This window comes from Exophiala oligosperma (assembly GCF_000835515.1).
Source record: "Exophiala oligosperma strain CBS 72588 unplaced genomic scaffold supercont1.10, whole genome shotgun sequence".
NCBI lineage: Eukaryota > Fungi > Ascomycota > Eurotiomycetes > Chaetothyriales > Herpotrichiellaceae > Exophiala > Exophiala oligosperma.
The window spans coordinates 211,450-231,563 of NW_015622827.1; the positions used below are offsets into that span (position 1 = coordinate 211,450).

A 20,114-nucleotide genomic window follows, 5' to 3' on the forward strand; every position below is an offset into this window, starting at 1 on the left:
ATAGCCCTGTAATTATCAGAGTACACCAGCATAGCCTCGTCACCTTTATGTTTGACGGATCACATGCGGTTCGTCGCAGATTTCCCCATATACGACTCCTTGTCGTCATGGATTGATTCCCACCCCGCGAATCGTCATGATCCGTGGGATGACATCAACAAATGATGTTTCAGTCACAAAACACGGACTCTCCAGCCGATGGCTGTTCACAGCGTGCGAGTATATTATGACTCTCGTTGAACGCTAGGTTAAGCCTCTTCTCTCACCATATGCCATGATATTCACGGGAGTGGGACCATTTTCATTCAAATTCGAGCCACTTGTTACAACACGACAAACATCTCGCTGCGGACTCCGCTTAACAAATACACCAAAATGACGCCCAACCTCATGAAAGGCCAAACCGACACATCCAAATTCACAGGCACAAAGCCAGACACTCCCGCTACCGACCCAAATAACAACAATCTCCAGAATTACAACCCTGCCAGCGATGATAAGAAGTCGTCAACTGCTGCGCCGTTGCTGAGCAGCGAAGGAGCCGTGGGAAAACAGTTTACGGCGGATGGAGGTACGTCTTGATAACCCCATCTTCTCTCAACTTCACTTTTCCTTCCACAACAAAACAATGATAATCTGGATGTGTTTTTATTGAAACCTTCGTTGAAGACAATCGAGAGGCATATCAGAGCTGACAGGCTGTAGCAATTGGCAGTGTAGGCGAAGCCGTCCGTGGTCCACTTGCCTCCGATGGAGCTATTGGGAAGAATTTCACCGCCGATGGAAGCGTTGGCGGGACTATCAATAACATCGTCGGTGGTTCCAAGATGGAATGAAGTTATAGACGACGACGTTTCATCGACGAGAACATGGATTCGAGAATCCGAGGGGTGAGAGGTGCAACGAGGAAAGTGCTGTCTGGCCGCATGTCCATTCTTCCATTTCACTTCTGTATTCGACAAAGCTGGTGACATGTCTGGTAGGGCACGAATCATAGTATGATACGATGGATGTGTCATGTTTCGTATAACGAATACAGGAGAAAGTGTTTAAATATTCGAGAATTGGTGAAAAGGGCGAAAACCGAGCAGGTCTACCCTTCCTCTCTCGGTAACGCCAGCATGTTCTAAGTCGGCCATCAGCACCTACCGCGGGAGTAATATCGTCTAGTCTCTGTGTGCCAGGTTTATGCTGCTGACTCCTGTTTGCAGGGCTGCACTACGATGTAATAGCGTGAGCAAAAGTTAACGTCACTCGTGCAAGGCTGACCGGAAAAGCGATCCTATTGATCCGGACGATGCATCCCACAACTCACGTAGTAAGCATCCCTTGCAAAGATGGAAGTTGATATCCGTGATCTCTTGGGGGACGATTGACGCGCTCCGTGGCAGTGGAATAAATAACTGGCCTGGAGTGGGAACATTAATCCGCCCCAGCCTTGTTGGAGTCCATTTTGGTCGACATCATGTGGCGGCTGTCACTTCCGACGAGCTGATCTCTCTCTTCGCTATAGACAAGTGCAGATTATTCGCTTCTCGCTTTTGAAATGATGGGCTGGAAATCCCAGTCCAAGGTATAACACGAACAACGTGCACAGCGTTGCCCTCCCAAGGGCCAGTTTGCCCAGACAATGGAGTTGGGTTGATCCGAATAGCTTCTCACTCCCCATCATCCACAAGAACCAGCCCAGAGACAAAAACTGGAACCTGGATTCGCTTGAGGTAGCTCCCATGGCATTCTTCCTTCCTCACTGCCACCTCTTCCACGATGCCTGACATCATCCCTCTATGACCAAAGCGGTCTGATATATATCATAGACCTTGATATCCCTTTCTTCAGCTCGCCATGCTCCTATTTCAGCGCAAATAGATTCTATACACTTCTACTCTGTCGACTTCTCCATGGATCCTCATTTGAAGGTCGAGTACTTGTGATTGCCAATCGACTTCCTATTACCATCAAAGACACCAAGGATGGGAACTTCGAATACAACATCTCATCTGGGGGCCTCGTGTCAGGACTACGAAGTCTCGCCAAAGCTGTCGTTTTTAAGTGGTTTGGCTGGCCTGGAATCGACATCCATCGGAACGACAAAGACAGGGTCCGTCGAGATCTTCAGGACAAATTTCATGCCTACCCTATCTTCTTGAACGAGCAGCTGGCTCAAGCTCACTACAACGGATTCTCTAGTACGCCACTAAACAAGGCGGAGCCTCTATGGTACTTACTGGCATGACAGATTCAGTGTTATGGCCCCTGCTGCATCGAATGCCTGAAAAGGTACGTGCAGAAGAAAGCTGGCCAATGGCGTATCGAGAGGTCAATGAGATATTCGCAGACAACATTGTGCCTATGGTCGAGGATGACGATCTCATCTGGGTTCACGATTATCACCTGCTTCTTCTCCCAGGTATACTGCGTGAACGCCTGGCCAAAAAGAAGAATGTCAAGATAGGTTCCTTCTTGCACACGCCGTTCCCTACAGACGACTTCTTCACTATCTTACCCCTCCGTGAGGAGATTTGTCGCAGCTTCTTGTTATGTGACGTGGTTGGTTTTCATACACAGGAGTACGCTCAAGATTTCCTGGACAGTGCTTCAATTGTCCTCGAGTAAGTGCTGTCACCTTGTTGGGACATGTGATGACTGATGTGGTTCGTAGTGGTGTCTCAAGATCCCCATCCGACTTGCACTGGGGCGGTAGAAAAGTGATTGTCCATGGCTTTCCCATTGGAATAGAGCCCGAGGACTTCCGGCAGCGCATGGAGAGCGAATGCGTCAAACGAGAGCTTGCGAATTTAAAAGACAGCTTCAAGGGACAGAAGATCATTCTTGGAGTCGACCGTTTGGACTACATCAAGGGGATAACACAAAAATTGATGGCCTTTGATAGGTTTTTGACCGAACGTCCAGATTGGGTGGACAAAGTATGCCTGATCCAGCTGGCCATTCCGACTCGCGCGGAAGTGGACACCTATAAGAAATTGCGAGAGGAGGTCGAAGCTCTCGTAGGTCACGTCAATGGAAAGCACGGTAAGTTAAGCATATATTGATGTTCCTCTGCAACACTGATCTTAACGGTATTTTCAGGAACATTTTCAAGCACGCCAATCCACTATTTTTATCGCTCTATTAAACCAGAGCAACTCTGTTCCTTGTATGCTGCTGCCGACGTATGCATCATTTCCTCGATCCGAGACGGCCTCAACATGGTGAGCTATGAATATGTCGCCTGTCAAAACCAGGACACGGCCGGAGTTCTACTGATGTCCTACTACGCCGGTGCTGTGAAGACACTTCCGTCCACAGTGGTAGTTAATCCATGGGACATTCCACGGTTCTCGAATACTATTGAGGATGCTCTAGAGATGAGCGCAGAAGAACGAAGGAGACGTTATAGGCAGAATGTAGATATTGTGGATCGATGCACCAGGTAAGCTTATCGAAAACGATTTGATTCTGGCATGCTGATAACATCAAGTGTTCGTTGGGGCACCATGTTCCTCAATACCCTGTACAAGGGCCGCGTCCCCGAGCCAGAGGAGCTACCGGATGCAACTGAGCAGATCAAGGAAACGGACAACCGCACCATAAGGACTGCCCATATATTACAGGAGAGATCCCGGAGTCGGGAAGCTTCTCAATCATCGACTGTGGCATCGGATTCCGGACTTTCTGCAGTCTAAGCTACGTTGAGAGACCAGGTTATTCTCACTCAAGGGACATTTGGATCAATGGGATCTGTGGGCAAAATGCTATTTGAGCAAGTTCCAATAAAGTACTATGAATCAAGCAGTGCTTATTTTTCAAGCTGATGGCTCACCGCAGACTTGTTTGTGGTTATCAATAAATGTTTGCATAGTCCATGAACCGCCATCAACATATGAAAAATCACTCTGTCCTCCCGATTGTGACTGTTCTTGCTCATCAACTCGGTCAACAGCAGCTATTTCTTGGTAGTGTGTCCATTGGGGGCAGTGTATGTGGAGGACCCGGAGCCAGTGTTGTGGTAGGTGCTGCCATTACCGTTGGAGTAGTAGTAGGATCCATCTGCAGATGGTCAGCGTGGTGTCGTCACGATCGCTAAACAGCGTGAGGAGACAGGGAAAGTTACCGCTGTTGGAATAGTGGTATGCAGACCCTCCTGGTTGCGAGCGGGTATCGTAATTGTTCCCCTGTTCAGATTGTGGTCAGTACAGGGCCTGGGGAACTGGAGTAATAGGCGACATGCCTGGCTGTTGGTACCCCTGCTGCTGATGGTGTAAGGGGTATAGGAGTTGGATCCTGATTTGCCTGACATCTTGATACAATATATGTGAGACGTTTGAGAACTTGGGGAGATGTCGTCGATTGGATAGCGACAGGAGCCTTGAGCCAAAGTTGTATGCGTAGAAGATTGCAGGATAAACCAAGGTGATCTAGAGGGGAGATTCAAGTAGAGGGCGAGGCGGCTAGGTGCACCTTACTGTAAATGACTGTTTTGTGGTATGAGACGGTATCACTGTGCTAAGCTGTTTAGGTATCTACAGTAGGTAACTAAGGAGGGTAGCCTCGCGGGGCAATTGTAGAGAAGTGTCACAGCCTTGCGCAGCCTTGCGCCGGTAGAGATACTTGAGGCCATTAGACAGGAAAGATAGCCGAGCTCGCCATGTGGCAGGCCTGAAGTCAATCTCCATCACATCTCTCGACACGAACATGTGTCTCATTCCTTTCTTTCTTGTTGAAACACTTTTTACACCTGGTAAAATCCACAGGCAAAGGCTCTTAATTTCCGATACTCGACCTAGAGCAGTTGCTATCAACCAGACAGACGAGCACCGCCCCATGTGCCGTTTGCGTCTATTCTGGACATTGCCTCATGATTGCCTTGCTCAACACATCATTGGTTTGGGGTGTTATGGCACCTCATGGCTGCGGAACTAATAACTCACGTGTCACTTTTAGAGGAATTTTACGCCTGCCACGCCTTTGAGAATATATTTCCGTGGCGGTGGGTGCCCGACAGTGTACAAGGCTATGCTGTCCCGAACTCTGTGGATCTGTCTTCAACAAAGAGATCATGAGGAACATTGCCGCACGGTGTTTCTCGATATGCCCACCCAGGCTGTGCAGTTGTTACTATGAAAGTAGCCTTGCTCTCGACATAACGAAAGTAGCTGCAGCTGCCTTGTCTTCGGGGAGCGCGCCCCAACGTTGCCTTGCAACAAATTTCCCACCGGCGCGGTCTTACTACGACCCAGATGTCTGTTGCAACCCTGTGGTGTCCCGTGGTGTCGGTTCCATGCGGAACCGAGGCTTTCACTCAATCGGATGCCTTTGAATCTTCAATAGTCACCAGGTTTTAGTGTCCAGCTGTTTCAGCCTCGGGTCTCCAGTTGTGATTCACCTTTGTGCTCTCATCTATAAACTTGTCGCATATACGATCAATCGAGTCTGGAAACGACTGACATGACATGTGGGCCAACTGTGGACCTTGATGCCTCCCTGGGTCCATGGCCATGAGCAGTAGTGGCTCAGTTGCACCCTGGACAGACTCCGTTCCCCCTTCTCGGTGGCCTGTTTACGAACCCAAGAGTTTATCTACTCTATAATTTCCTGGTGGAGCCAGTCAATGAAGGCTTGCCGTGGACAGTCCAATTCACCTATTATGGCTCAAAGTGCACGAAACAAGTTCCTGTTGGCTCTGGGTGAACTAATCGACATCTTTCCAGGCGCAAATTGCTCGATGTCGACATGGGGGGAGTCCGACATAGCCCTTGCTATGTTCGAGCCTTCCACGAGCTCTCATAATTCTCTCGTCGAAAAAGTGAGATTGTTGGTAGGTCCGCATACAGATAAAAGGCGGTTACTCTCTGGACGTAGTTCTGTTCTGACTTTGCTTTCTTCATTTCCCTACAACCGACTACTACTTCTCATTACAATTTCTAGGAACATCATTACTGTACCAATCATGTGGTAAGCAAGAGGACATGTACCAGGGGAAAACTGCTGACGTTGCTTGTGGTCGCCAATTCGATGTCTGGCATAAGCCTGTCGAGAACGTCCTCATGGATGTTAACACTCAAGACACCAGCACGCACAGCCATGTGCAAGGCACCGAACATGATTCAGAAAAACTAGTCATCGGTTCAGATAGCCCAGGCTTTCTTACCGGTGAAGTGTCCGATGCCGACTCTGTCTGGTATTGTTGCAACTGTGCGACAGGGCCATACAATCCATCTACCGACAAGTATTGCCCAGACTGCCATAAAAAACGTTGCGATCACTGTCGAACTGAAACAAGGAAGCCAAAGAAGCGGACTCACCTTCACTATTGTTGAAGGTGGAGCTACGAGAAGAGGGGAGATCAAGCGTGGAGAGGCTAGTGGCAGTCTATGTAGGAGACCGAGAGTTGGGTTCGTCGGGGCGCTGGTGCGTGGAGACGACAGGGATTCAGAGTGTTTACGCTTTGGGTGGGCTTCTGCGAATCTGGTAATGGGGCGTCATTGTCGACTGGTTTCGATCAATGCATGGCGTGATTTTGTTGTACTTCTGAAGCCAAGTGGACTTCTATCGTTAGTAACTCAACTAATCATGACTTCATCCACAGAACTCGGCACCTCAAAAGTACAATCGATGGTGCGTTTTGGTTATAGTACGAGCTGCATGACATGGAACTAGGTTCAGGCTTACTGAGTCCAGGGAGGCAATCTACTGTAGTAAAATCACTCTACTCTGCAAGGCTGCCCTATCAGGCTGGCTGCCACGTAGTAAATGGTGAAGATGTCTGAGCGCTAGACAGCCTCAATCCACTGCCAAAGGCCACTTGAAGAGCATCAAGGCATTCCAGGCTGTGCCGAGCTAACCACGTCTCAGTATGACTTGAGACTGGGTGACTAACGATTACATGCAATATTGAATAGTGCCTCCCAAGGCGGAATTTTGATTGCAGGTTCAATGCCTGGTAGTTTTGTATGTCCGGAACTGCAACAACGTTTGTCCCGGGAAGCGCCAAGACTCGCGAGGCAGGAAGGCGCGCAGCTGTTGCCTGGACTGACTTACGAAGAAACATCACAAGGCAATCTATGTACACATTTGGCGCATCAGCACAATTCACTCATGTGCCCACGGAGACGGCGGAAACAAAATTACCCATGTCCTCGCACTGCCCAATGACATCTCAGGGTCTCTAAGGTCCCCTTTGCGCAATACGATGCAATACCGGAGATGTTCAGCGTTGCCGACGTGCCGATGATGATATTGACACACACGGCTTATTCATTCTGTTCTTTGTTGGATTCAGAACCGAATTCTGACTCAAATGTGCCGTCGAACAGGTGTTCCGGAGTGCGTCTGGTTCTGGCAACTGTTCACTCCCGTCAGAGCGATGGATGAACAAATTATTGATACGCAACCGTTGATATGGCTAGCAACAACTTCAGGCTATGTTGCCATGTTGCATGTATCCTTTTCATTCTCCATGATGACTCTTCTTGGCCGTTTCGAACACTGCCACACTCATCCGCTAGCAGCATGTGACGAGTTTTCGCATTCATGGGACCTCAGAAACTCAACATGAAACTGACGCCATTCAGTTATCCTCATCAATCGCTGATCACTGGACGATTCCGTGGAACATTCTGCTTCAGGCTTCTTTCATGTTGCTCTCTCGAGAAATATTACGTGGACTGAAACATATCAGGCAAACAAAGCGAAAGAGGCGGAATGGCTCAAAGAGCCCCCTAAACGCCTTCACTGAGACGCACCTTGAAGGCTATGCGGATCTCCAGTGCACTTGCCAGGTGGGCATCGCTCAGCTTCTACTGGTCCATCGCGTGCATCTCGTCGGCAACCCCTAAAGTTTCTCGTCCAAAACCTCTCCGGGACCATGATCTAATGCTGTATGGTCAATTTGCGGTTGGTCAGACAAAATGATCGCACCTTAGTATTTCAAGCCTGCTGTCAATATCGATTGGCCATCTCTACCGTGAGGCACAGCCCATTCTCCGCCAGCACGACGGTTTCGAATGCCTGGGACCAATGACGATATGTTACTTCTTACCTTGCATGTTCCTATCATGGCTTGCTTGCCCTGTGTTTTGTTGCAGTTGAGACAACCAGCTTTACGCTTCACTTTGATCAAAGGTGTCGTCGCCTCATTTCTGGACTGACGCGAGGCATATTCGCCATGGCTGTGAGAATGATGTTTGAGCAAAGAGGTAAGACTATGATCCGAAGTCTACAATCGTTACTCCTTCCAGGAGAGCCCTCTAAGGTTCACAAGACACAAGGAATTTCCCCCTAGTTCTCTGTGCCTTCAGACCAGGAACCGGCCCCCAAAACGCTTGGAAATGCTGCAACTGTCAAGAGTGCAATCTCAACCTCGAAAATCACTGCCCCTTATGCGACCATGAGCGGTGCACTATCGGGTGCAAGGACGTACACCTCAAGCAAAGGAGTCCATCAAGAAGAGAGGATCGTCGGCCTCCCAGAAGATCCCATTAGGAAAAGACGTCCTTAGTATGCTACCTGCTGAACCTTGACTTTCCGTCCGTCGAAGTTACTAACGAGGGGACTCTTTCAGATCACCGCATGGAAGAATAGTGAGCTGAGGCAGAATGGCAATGGGGGTATACTCAGTCACCCTTGGCGGCATCAAACAGACTGCATCATCGTTCAGTCTATCTATAGCAGAAATGGATTTGGAGAGGATGGTGGCAGGTTCCATTAGTGTTTGTGGATTCAAAACCAACGCTGGTGGTCATTCATTAGTCGGAGTAATCATGGGTCATTGAGCGTTTCCTGAAAGTCACACGGCATCAACGCACTCGATCAATGAAGTTTCAAGGTGCCAGGATCATCTGTTGAAATTGCTTTCCTCCATTGCTGAAATGCCTTGACACCGAATACTACACCTTTTAGCGCAGAAGAACAAATCTTGCATATGCCGGGGTTTTCGTTCGCATCTTGCAAGGACTATGCGCATCTACTAATAAGTTACTAACACTCTCGCAGCCACGATGCATCCACCTTCGACGAAAACCCGACTTGCGACCCTCCTTCTTTTTCCTCTAAACGAGTTTCTGAAAGGAATGTTCTGTCAGAGGGAGGTTCGAGAGTGTAGAACACATAACTTAGGGATACATCCTTGAACATCCATGATTACCCAGTGATCTCGACGGGCATCAAGATTGGAGCCGTTGCGGTTAACCACAGCCATCTTTGTCCTACGTGTACATTTGACGCTCAACAAGCCCTTCGGCCCTTAACAAGTTTGTTTCCTTTGCTCAATCCACCTGAAAAAAGACAAGGTGGTAACTTTAGCAGCAGACTTAAAGAAAAGCTACTGCACGTGGCATAGGGATCCGGGGATGATACGAAGCAGTTCTCCATGGTAACAATCATCCTCTGTCTCTGTCGGACTGAGAACATGATCTACGTCCGTCCACCTCTCTTTTTCCCTCGCAGTTCGAAACAATGTTTGGTTTCAATTTCCGCTTGGTGTAGTTTTGCAGGGCAGAAAAGGCGCCCCGGAGGTAGGCTGTGAGCTACGGGGGTGACAGAGAGAGGCATTCTAGGGACCCGCAATGCCTGGCCGGGAGCAGCAGGGCACGAACACACACGCACGCACGCACCGGCGGGCAACTTGTTGAGGTCCTGGAAATCGCCCTGGCACACGCCTGCAAGCCTGAACCACCCCGATGTCAGATTTCACCAGAGGGGCTCGGTGTCTTGCGGCTTTCCTGCTTGACCCACCTGTTGCTGCCGCCATGGTAATGGCACATTCAGAGAACTTGACGCTCCTTCTCGCCTCACCTTTACATTTCCCAAGTTTGCCCGTCAGCTTCATGTTGACTCGATTTTAACAACTTTTCCAGGCAGACTCATGAGGTTTACAATCATTCTGTTCCGCTCCCGGATCGTCGGATACACACGAATTGTTGATTGTTTATGTTTCAAAAAGTCGACAACAACAAAGCCACATTTGCCCTCTCAGTGCCTACCCCCCTGCCCTGGACCCACTGGCCTGCAACATTGACCGCTTGATTTAATCCATCCTTTGTGATCACTTTTTTTTTGGCCAGGAATCCAATGGTCGCCCTCATGTCGACGATCACTCGAGCAATCGGAGGCCTGGCTCGCTGCTTGCTTGACATGGGCTTGCTCTTGTCTTGTTACGCCCCGTTGGGCGAATCGACTCCGCCGCCGCTAGGTCATTGCCCTGCTCTCTTTTCCTACTCTGCCCTGCAGGCGCGCGGTATACTGGCCTGGGAAAAGGGGGGTCGTGATGCTCATCCAGAAGCACAGTATAGAGAGCAGGAGAGTATTCGATGAGTATAAGAACCCTCGTCTGTGTGTCTCGCTCAATGTCAGTTGCTTTTTTGTATCTCACCCCCAAACTTCATCTGTCTATCTGTTTGTCTACGACACTACTTTGACCTGAACCAAATTTCACTATGCCTTCCGAGACATCAACTCGGGGACGAACCCGCGAACCCAAGCTTGTTCCTGCTACGCACTGGTACTGTCACAAATGTGACACCAAGAAACTACACCCTCTGTCGTATGCTTTGTACGGCAAATGCATGGACAAAGATTGTCAGCATGTAAAATGCCAATATTGCCCCTCCAGAGTGATCAAGAAGTGATGGGGCAACGCCCGACGACTTGTTCATTATGAACTATCCACGATGTAAGTGATTAGTTTTCTTCGACTCTAGAATGCCCGTGTACTGACTGACCATGTTAGTTCAGATGTGTTTTTCTGCGAAGCACAACCCTCTACCCACCTCAACTCAAGGATTTTTTGGTATCTGTCAGGATACTGGAGGACTTATCATCGACCACGAAATCAAGATCAGTCGTGATCCTGTCTTTTGAACTCCGACCATCACCATCACGGTCCCACGCCTCGTCACCTTGGAAACGGATGAAGACTGGTCCTTCTCAACGACGGACATCTAGCGCAGAGCAAGGAGGAAACATCATACACATACATCCTGGTGATGAAATGAGTGAGATCGTACTTGGACTCTTCTTGTTCCCCTACTACGCCATGTCAAGAAAAACTCAAGATGGCACGAGGACAAGAGAACAAGGTGGAAATAGGAGATCTTTAGCCATAATCTTCGCTGGTTGATCACGTATGTCATGGACAATCCAGGTGATACCACCTTAGGTATGGGGCGTCCAGTACTGGTACTGGCTGTCTACACTTTCGTTGTAATTTTCTACACAATACAGGATCAAATTGAGAGATTTTTATCGTATGACTGAGTGCATGTGCGATGGAATCGTGGTATATATACCTAGGTATACATTGCACATACCTACTCCACTTCAGAATTCTACGTCCGAGTCGACAACACAGTTCAAGAAGCGAAGTGTAGAGATTCTGTTTGACACAACTCGAGTCACCTTGTGGATAGAAAGAAGCCTGCCCCTCCCAGTATTTACTGTTTCTAATTTAACTGCTTCGTGTCGCAAGTTTCCGAAATTGAAAGAGAAAGATTTGCAGTGAGTATACCTAGATAGACTTCTTATCTTCGGAATCTACCTCCTGTTTTTTTTTGGGACAGAATGCTGCAAGTTACGTCTTCAAATGAAATCACTGGGACTCTCTTGGAATTTCAGAGAATAAAAAATTCTGGCCCTTTTATAGAGGCAAGTGCACCTAGTTTACGGAGTATATTTTCCCCCTTTCGTTTACCGTAATCCTAGACCATTTAGCGCCACAAGCAAGACATTTCATTAGCCTCGACATTTATTCTCTTGGAAAAGACAAAATGTAAAAAAGGTGTCAAAAGATGAAACTAGAGTCACTAGAGTTCCCTTTCCTGAAAAAAAATTCCTCCCACAAGTTACAAACTGAAGAGCCAAAGGTCACCACAAGTCCCTTCTCCCTGCGAGCAAAGAGAATCCAAAAGGACCAACAAAAGCTAACGAATTAGAGCCCCTTTTCACGAAGGATGAAGCCCCGGAACAACATGCGACATAGGGGGGCAAACTTCCTCCGTAAAGGACTCTCGGAACTTGGAATCAGGCGCACGAGGGTCTCCCTTCACCCCCGGAGAGGAATCTTCTTTTTCTGATGGCGGTGTGGTGACGCGCCCCCGAGACACTCTGAGCGGCTAAACACGAAACCTCCGCTGATCCTGGCCCCTTGCTCGGTCAGTCTAAGGAATTGAAAGGCCAAGGCACATGAGAGCGTACTACTGGGGACCCGGGGGGAGGGGGTAGGGGGATGGGGTTAGAACGCAAGATTATCATCCAGCACCCTCAGAAGCCATGTCCGGCCTTGCAGGCGTCAAAGAGGTGACAGACACACCAAAAAATTGTGGCATCTCATCTCCGTCAGCGTATTAGCCATATGTATCTCGTGTTGAGGATCTTGTTCATCACATCTTGCGAAAGACTTTCTAGCAATGAGTCTCCTCGAGAACAAATCATCTTGTTTTATTCTTCGGTCGAGGTTAAAAGACCAAGTTGACACATGCATTTCAGGCGCTTATGTCCTGTGGGTCAAAGAACAAAGAACCTTAGTCTGTAGAGCGGAGAGCAGGATGAACTTGTCCGTACGAGAGTACAAAACATCGTTCTCAAAGAAAAGAAAAAAGTCTGGATGTGTGATCGCTCGCCGAACCGTCTTTTTGTTTTTCTGGCGGAACCAAGGAAGGACTTGCAGTACAGATGAGCTCCATTTCAATTGCTTGCAGGGATGTTATGTGACATCTCGCGCAGGCAAAGGGGGGAGGTCGGTCAGTGTGTTTCCACATGAGCCGGTGATCATGCGAGACACGCACCGGGGGTGTATATGAAAGTTACGGGGTGATAATGATTGGTTTGCAAGAATTCCGTACCAATAGTAAGAAAAGGCCCCCTCCGGAGTCAACTCATGTTGTTGATCTTTGGTCTGGCCGGGGTCAGGGTTCATACCGAACGAACATTGAGTTTTTTTTTTGAGAGGTTTTAAGAAGATCTTCGACGAACATTGGGTGATGGAGAAATGTTACGGGGAACCTTCCTACGACGCAGTCTCATCTGTCATTGTGAGAGTCGACGCAGAGCCGCCTCCCCTCGGTGGGGTATCAACCCATCCTACATCCGCGATTCGATGCTCAGATTCCGTGGCGCTTGAAGGGCTCATGGCGGACGGCAGGCTTGATCTGTCGGTTGTTTGCCGAGCTGTCGCAAGACTTGCAATGTATCATTTGATTATCAGCGCGGCTATTGTTTTGTACTTCGATACTCAACATTTGTTTGGGTACCGGGTACTCCGTAAATGCATGACACTTTTGTGGGAATTGATCTTTGGAGACCTTCTGGTATCAGCCCTGATAGTATCGTCGAGTCATATCTGCAGGAAATGATGACCGGTGAGGTTGTCAAAAGATTGCAGGGAATGACATTCCGTAGTTTCTGCTGATCAAGTCCTACCGAGTACATGTATCAGTATTTTACGAGGCTCGCATCGTGATTGGACACTTTCCCCCTTGATTTCAACCCAACCTCTCCACCTTGTGAACAACAAAACACCCGGCCAGCTTGACATCACTCTCCGTGCAGTACTTTGAACAAGTATTCCCTTGCGCTTGTCGGTTCTGAGATGCTTTGAGATCAAAGTATGAGTATGCATTGCAATGATCGACCTCCCCAATTCGACGTCACTCCTGGACCTCCGGGTCAAAACAAAATTCGCCACCAAACAAATCGACATGCTCTTTTTTGTTTGTCTCCGACCCAGACCAACACATCGTCCTTTGCTCGCGTGTGGTTTTTTTCTGGTTCGTAAGTAAACCAAATCTCCCTAGTTCGAACGAGCTAGTCGAAGTCATGAGGCGTGGAATCACTTTCACAAAATCGGAACGCGTCCTTTTGTGTGTACGGAAGTTCGGGAATCTCCTGCCTTGTCCTAGTCATTCACCCACCGAACAAGCAGCCAATGGATTGGGAAGTTTCTTGGTGTGTCGTATCTCTCTCAACAACATACACACACACATCAGAGAGAGAGACCCGCATAACCGGTGAGTAAGAAACGAAGAGGCTGGGTCTCAGCAACAGTTCGAAATGTCCCTCCCTTGCGAGGCTCTTTTTGAATGGTTCTCCCGTCCTTGCGGAAACCTTATTTCGAGGATCGAGACAAACCAAATGCCACTTTACGACACTCAAAAGGCAGAACGCACTACTGCAACCTTGTGGGCACTTATACGAGCAACCGTAGGTCCTGCAGGGGACCGCCTGTCGTCACAGGCGCCGACCCGATGGGTCCCCCCCCTTTATTCCCATTGTCCCTACCTTGACTTTTTTGACCGGTCATCAGATGTCTTTACGAGGTGTATGAATGCCTGGCTTGGTCGTGGCTGTGCCCATCACACACCGACTTTTGAATGTTTGTCTGGACACAATCGCCCTTCAGGGTCATCTCGAGGCAAAGCGACAAGCACGGGGCAAAAGGAGCAAATGAAGGGCCACTGCCATGACGGGGCTGATCCAAGTTCCTATAGGCCTTGTGTCCTGCAAGAAGCCTTGCAACACTTGCCTTTTCTTTTTTTCTTTCTTGGATCTTTGAGACCTTTCGTTGCCGATGAGCCCCTTTTGGGGCGAGACAGTAAGCAAATTGCTTTCTCAAGATCCAGGGGCTGGCACTTTGCCAGGTTGACACCTTCTGCTCAGCGAGGCTGACCCTGGCCAGCGTGAAGGATTCGGCACGTCCGACGACAGTATCGTGGACGTTGCATCCAAAAGGACAAGACCTATGACGCCCACCGTGTCGGCCAGGCTCTCTCGGGGCTGAGCTGAACTGAACGGGTGCGTCTGCCCTCTTTTGTTCCTCTTCGCGCCCGGGATAAACGGGGGAAAAGGAAGCGGTGAAAGAACGAGGCAGAGGTCATGTTCCTCCCTCCTGTGATCTCTCATCTGCGCCCTGGGCTCCTTACGTGAGGTACTGCTATACCCGCGTGAGCTGGTCTGTCGGTGACGGGGTTGTACTCTTCTACCTGAGCAGGATCATCAAGAAGCCCATCATTGAAATATTGGAATGCTCCATACTCGTCCTAGCATACTCTGCATGGTAGATGATTCGCTCCGTAGTATCTGCACATACATATACTGTCTATGAGGAGTGACTCCCAACTATATGATCCATCTACTGCCCCGAATCTCGACTTCAACCTTGACCTCGGACATCAAACTCACAAAGTGAGAGGGATGTTGGCAGATGATCGAGCCCATCACCTCCTCTTCTTCGCTCCAGCCTTGGTCTCATTCCCACTGGCACTAGCCACAGGGGCAGAGGGTTTCAACTCCTTTGTATCTTGTCCTTCAAGTCCCTTAGGCTTCTCCCCGGCAGCACTCTCATCCTCCTCATCTTCACCACCCTGGCCAAACTCGTTGACACGAGTATAGTCGACCTTGTATTTGTACTTCTGGTACAGCCAGACGAAGAAAATGACATCGTCACGGAGTGTAGCCAGACGATGTAAGAACGGCATGCGAATCGTAAACGCAAACAAGTCATCAATAAACGTATTCAAGAACTTGTACGTCAACGCTTTGCTGGGCATGTGTGCCACGGACTTGAGGCGGTAGTTGATATATAGACTCGGGACCATCATGAGGAAGCCGTAAGCGTACACGGACCCGACCAGAGTTTCAATTACAAAGCTGTACCACGACTTGTGCGTCTCGTAAATGAGCGAGTAGACTGCATACGCGAGCAAGAGGGGCACTGCAATGATGTACAGATACCGGAAGGCGATCTGGTCATATTCTTGCGTCTTCTTCTCAGTCTCGGAGAGCTTGTGTTTGTCCTCGAACACGACAACGTAGGGGAGAAATTTGAACGATGAGTCCGGCCCCGGTTCGCGCAGACGCACGTTGACCGTTTTAGTGATCTTCCAGGCTTCCAGAACGATACCGAACCCTTGACTTGCGAGGATCATCCAAGAGGTCGCCTCGGAGTTGTCGACAAGGTATAAGAAGATGACAGTCTGCATGAACACGTTGGCGAGGATGGTGCGTACCGAAGTGCCTACGTTGTCCTTCTTCGTGCGCCAGTGCGAGATGTCGCTCTTGAAAGCGAGACCTTCGAAAACCATGTGGAGAATACTGACGAAGAATGTCGTGCCGAGAAGATATGCGTTGGTGTCGAGCAATATCTCTTTGAACTTTTCGAATTCGCTGCCATCGCCACTGGCGGGCATGGGCCCGCCTGAAGCGGCTTGTTGCTGGTTTTGTTTCATGCCTTCATCGACACTGGCGAGGATACTGTACTTCCAGTTGGCCATGTTGTACAAGTCGATATTGAGCGGCATTTCCGTCACCGTATCGTTGAGTTCAGTCATATGGGATCGAAGTTGCCAGAATGTGTTGAGGAATACGACTGGATAGTACCAACCGTTCATGCCGGACTCATCTCGAGCACCGGTACGTTCCAGAACAATGTTCTTTCGCAGGGCCGGGTGCATCTGTCGCCAATTCTGCACGCCGGTATTGGGGATTACCGCCATGGTGAAGTTCGGGTGGTAGAAAGATCCAATCTGTGGGACTCGGGGCTCCTCGGGCTCGTCTTCGGGTTCATCAGTTTTTTCAAGCAAATTCTTCAGCTTGCGTGCCTTCTTCTTGGGTAGATAGTGGTTCAGAGGTTTGCTGAACGTGTACGCTTTGGCAGGGTCAAAGGTAGACGCGGTAGGATCTAGCTCATTGCCAGTCAGAGCGACGAAGAAGTGTGCCCATAGTGTTCCGTTGTGTTGCACTTCTTTAGGTATAACAATGTTGGCATGAATTTCCCTATTCTCTTCGTAGTTTCCAATCTGGAAATTCTTCTCGTCCACCACAAGGATGTCTTTCGGTTGCTTCGATAGGGGAAATATGGCAGTGTTTGGCGAAACATAGACTTGGATGTCGACACCTCCGCCGTCTGGCCAGATTGGTGCAATGTTGTAGGGGATCGCGGAGTAGTTTGTCAATGCCGTCGCATCAGCTCGGTCCTCGAAGTTGACATTTGCTTTTGGGGCTGAACTACCGGCCGGGGTAGTTTTTGAGCCAAAGAACTGGTTGACCGCGAATTGCGTGATCATAAAAATGGCCAGTCCTTGGAGGAGTGATTTGAACATGGACTATATCTTCATGGTTAATGAACATCGAACAGGCAAAGCGATTATCGACACTTACCCCTCCAGTTTCTTCCTGCCTGGCGGCAGTACCGCCAGTGCTGGCGCCTCTTGACTCTGGCATTGCAATTTGTCAGAGTCTCACCCAGATGTGCGGAAGAGGGTGAAAGCGTAGCATCGACCAGGTGGCAGTTGTACAGAGTAGAATCGAGTGGGCTGGAGGCACTACGGCTCGACTGGGACTGGACCACGGCGCCGGAAAATATTTGTTCCATCATCGAGGGCTTGGCAACATCGAGGTCCCTTCAAGCTCTTCCCTATCCATCCAGTGGGCGAGCGGGACTTGATCACGACACAATCAATTGCTTCTTCTCCTTTCGCTATATCATTTCACTGAGACGGTCCGTCAAACTATGGGCCTTTGTAGGTAGGCGATGATCTGTCGACAGTGCAATGGCCAATGGAGCAGTGGCGCCTATACCGACGCCGCAATTTCCCACGCATAATGCTCCCCGAGTCTGGCTACTAACCTCCGGAGACTCGCCCATTGCCATTTCCGTTGCGCGCCAAGTGCTTGACCATGGCGACTACGTGGTCTCAGGCATCATACAAGCCGACTTTGAGGATGAAAGTGTACGAAGTGAGGAATTTAAAAACTTCCTCTCCGAAGTGGTACGAACAAATGGGTGGAAAGATCGATTAAAAATTGTACCCTTGGACATTCGGTATGTAGACCCATCATTATGAGTACTGCTTCTGTAAGGTTGGTCTTTTTATTTCATATCATTCATACTGACCTTGTCCAAGACATGTTGGGCAATGTCAAGCAGCCATCGCAGAAGCAGTCCACGGTTTCAAAAAGATAGACATTCTGTTCTGCTGCACCAGCGAAGCCATCATTGGAACAGTGGAGGAGCTCTCGGCAAATCCGCGAACATTGACTATGGTTCGAGACCAATTCGAGAAGAACTTTTTTGGGCCGATGAATATAATTAAAGCTGTGATCCCTCACATGCGATCAATGATGAATGGACACATCATCGTGCTTGGTGGCATCACAGGTCATCTTGGAACACCTGGTTTGAGCATGTATTGCGCTTCGGGCTGGGCGCTGGAAGGCTTCTGCGATAGTATCGCTTACGAGATCGCTCCTTTCAACATTAAGCTGACTATCCTCCAAGCCAGCGTAGAGATAGGAATTCTGACCAACAAAATCACCTCAGCACCTCCGATGAAAGAATACTCGAAAGAATTTGGACACACTGCACCCATGTTCCGAGGAATCCTCGATGGTTTGCTGAATCGTCTGCCAGGGATTCGATCTCAGTATCCTCCACCGCCGGAGAGCGAGATTCAGTCGCCTTCCTCGGAGGCGGAGAGACAAAGTGGGCCCTATCTCCTCAATCAGAATGGAGTGGTTAGTCTGTATCCGCCTCTCAGCTATGCCCACACGGAGAAACTCGTAGCCGAGACTGTGCATGCATTGACGGCTATTGGTGGCCATGAGAATCCTCCTGCAAGGCACATTGTGGGCGTTGAGGGCGTGGCCAGCGTCAAGGAAAAACTCAAGACGGTCAGTGAGGAGCTGGAAGAATTTGTCGAGACGAGCGCGTCAGCCGACATGGTGAAACCCGGATCAGGGTATGGCCGTGCGTCAAGCGTTGCTGAAGTAGATTTCAAAGATTTGGAGGATGTCTTTGAGACGTCTTTAGGCCCGCGTTAAGCTGGTATGCTTGGCTAGTTAGAAAGCAAACACTTGGTCTGAATCTCAGCGTTGGCTGTACTCGTATCGCCTCTCATCTTCGCGGCGCTTATGATCACGATCCTGGCGAGAATGACCCGGAGATCTGCTTCTTGTTCTCCTGCGTCGTTCGCGGGTCCGATGCCTTTCAGACGAGGCTGACCTGGATCGTCTATGCCTGTGACGACCATGTCTGCGACTGTTGTGCCGTTGATCTTCGTTCCCATCCCGCCGTCGACGTTCATCGCGCCTGTGTCGCTCTCTACTGCGACTGCGGTGCTTTCGATCACTGTGGCGTCGTTTGTATTCCTTAAGTGCATACTGTAATTCCTTGTCTTGTTCTCCTCCTGTGCCTTCGAGGAGTTCAGTAGTGGCATCGCCTTCCCGCGGATTTGCAGCTCGACCGTAGCCAACGCCCCTTGTCCCTGTAGGCTCATCATCTCCTGCGGCCTCCTTCAAAACCTTCCCAATCTCGCGTTGGGTGCCTAATTCTTCCATATTGGGGTTGTTTCGTGGTGCAACAGGCAGCCCCAGTGCTCTTGCAAGGGCGTCTTCCTCTGCTTCTTTGATTCGACGAATCTCTTCTTTTCGTTCTCTTGCAGCTTTAGTATCTGCATCCTCGCCTGCGTCTCCTTCGTTGTCTCCTTTTGCATACCAATTGAGATCTCGACCCTTCTGCCAACGCCCGACGGGGGCCATTAGCGAGTGGCCTAGATAATTTTCTCGGCGGGAGGACGTCTGAACATCGGACCACTTGAAGTCTCCAGTTCCGCCTCGAGAGCCTTCCTTCCTGACCGTAGCTAGGAGGTCCATGGTTGAAGATTAGGTCGAGGCGAGGCGCGGCACCAATTCGAGGTGGGAGACGTGATTGAGGACCTTCGTGTCGTGTAACACTGTCTTCGCTCGCAATGGTGGACTGAAAGAGAGAGTAGACTAGATTGGCAGTCTGTGCCCGCACCCTGCCACTTGCTCAAGAATAGTAAGAAAATGTATCATGCACCATGCATGATCTGATCGAAGGGTGGATGGGCGATTCGTGGCGTGCAGGAAGGGAATAATCGGTCGTTGGTGGAAGAGAAATGGCGTTCCCTGCAAGCTGCTTCTTGTGTTGCCAACCACAGCCAAAAAGTGCAGGTTTCGGCGATCGAACGGATGCAGGATGGAGGATGGAGGATGGTTACAAGGTATGCTCGCTCTTTACAGGATGTATGTGTGAGGTGAAGTTGTTCTAGTCTACTTCTCAGGTGTGTCAAGCAATTAATTGAACTATGGATGAAGTAATA

At 49.4% G+C, this 20,114-nt stretch overlaps 4 protein-coding genes across 4 annotated transcripts; 2 read left to right on the forward strand and 2 right to left on the reverse strand.

The window, feature by feature from the left end:
• Positions 1 to 241: 241 nt before the first annotated feature.
• On the forward strand, positions 242 to 3,686 carry PV06_09279 (alpha,alpha-trehalose-phosphate synthase (UDP-forming); the record flags this gene model as incomplete). The annotated part of the gene is made up of 7 exons (XM_016410713.1): positions 242 to 571; positions 706 to 816; positions 1,818 to 2,189; positions 2,240 to 2,612; positions 2,663 to 3,033; positions 3,091 to 3,433; positions 3,482 to 3,686. The coding sequence occupies exons 1-7, from the start codon at positions 376 to 378 to the stop codon at positions 3,684 to 3,686; spliced, it is 1,971 nt and encodes a 656-aa protein (XP_016258520.1). The 5' UTR covers positions 242 to 375.
• An 11,298-nt stretch (positions 3,687 to 14,984) lies between these two features.
• On the reverse strand, positions 14,985 to 17,302 carry PV06_09280 (uncharacterized protein). The gene is made up of 2 exons (XM_016410714.1): positions 17,152 to 17,302; positions 14,985 to 17,096 (listed from the first exon to the last, which is right to left on the reverse strand). The coding sequence occupies exons 1-2, from the start codon at positions 17,212 to 17,214 to the stop codon at positions 15,210 to 15,212; spliced, it is 1,950 nt and encodes a 649-aa protein (XP_016258521.1). The 5' UTR covers positions 17,215 to 17,302; the 3' UTR covers positions 14,985 to 15,209.
• Positions 17,303 to 17,427: 125 nt separating this feature from the next.
• Positions 17,428 to 18,868, forward strand: PV06_09281 (uncharacterized protein). Its single transcript, XM_016410715.1, has 2 exons — positions 17,428 to 17,815; positions 17,898 to 18,868. Exons 1-2 carry the CDS (start codon positions 17,544 to 17,546, stop codon positions 18,811 to 18,813), a joined length of 1,188 nt encoding a protein of 395 aa, XP_016258522.1. The 5' UTR covers positions 17,428 to 17,543; the 3' UTR covers positions 18,814 to 18,868.
• Positions 17,753 to 20,073, reverse strand: PV06_09282 (uncharacterized protein). The gene has a single exon (XM_016410716.1). It carries the CDS (start codon positions 19,642 to 19,644, stop codon positions 18,859 to 18,861), a length of 786 nt encoding a protein of 261 aa, XP_016258523.1. The 5' UTR covers positions 19,645 to 20,073; the 3' UTR covers positions 17,753 to 18,858.
• Between the last annotated feature and the right edge of the window lie 41 nt (positions 20,074 to 20,114).

Bases quoted from the DNA above. Each gene is read 5' to 3' on its own strand.
- PV06_09280 (XM_016410714.1), bottom strand. From the start codon at position 17,214: ATGCCAGAGTCAAGAGGCGCCAGCACTGGCGGTACTGCCGCCAGGCAG. The intron at 17,097-17,151 runs GTAAGTGTCGAT...ATGAAGATATAG, and splicing joins GGCAGGAAGAAACTGGAGGG to TCCATGTTCAAATCACTCCT.
- PV06_09281 (XM_016410715.1), top strand. From the start codon at position 17,544: ATGGCCAATGGAGCAGTGGCGCCTATACCGACGCCGCAATTTCCCACG. The intron at 17,816-17,897 runs GTATGTAGACCC...ACCTTGTCCAAG, and splicing joins ATTGTACCCTTGGACATTCG to ACATGTTGGGCAATGTCAAG.
- PV06_09282 (XM_016410716.1), bottom strand. From the start codon at position 19,644: ATGGACCTCCTAGCTACGGTCAGGAAGGAAGGCTCTCGAGGCGGAACT.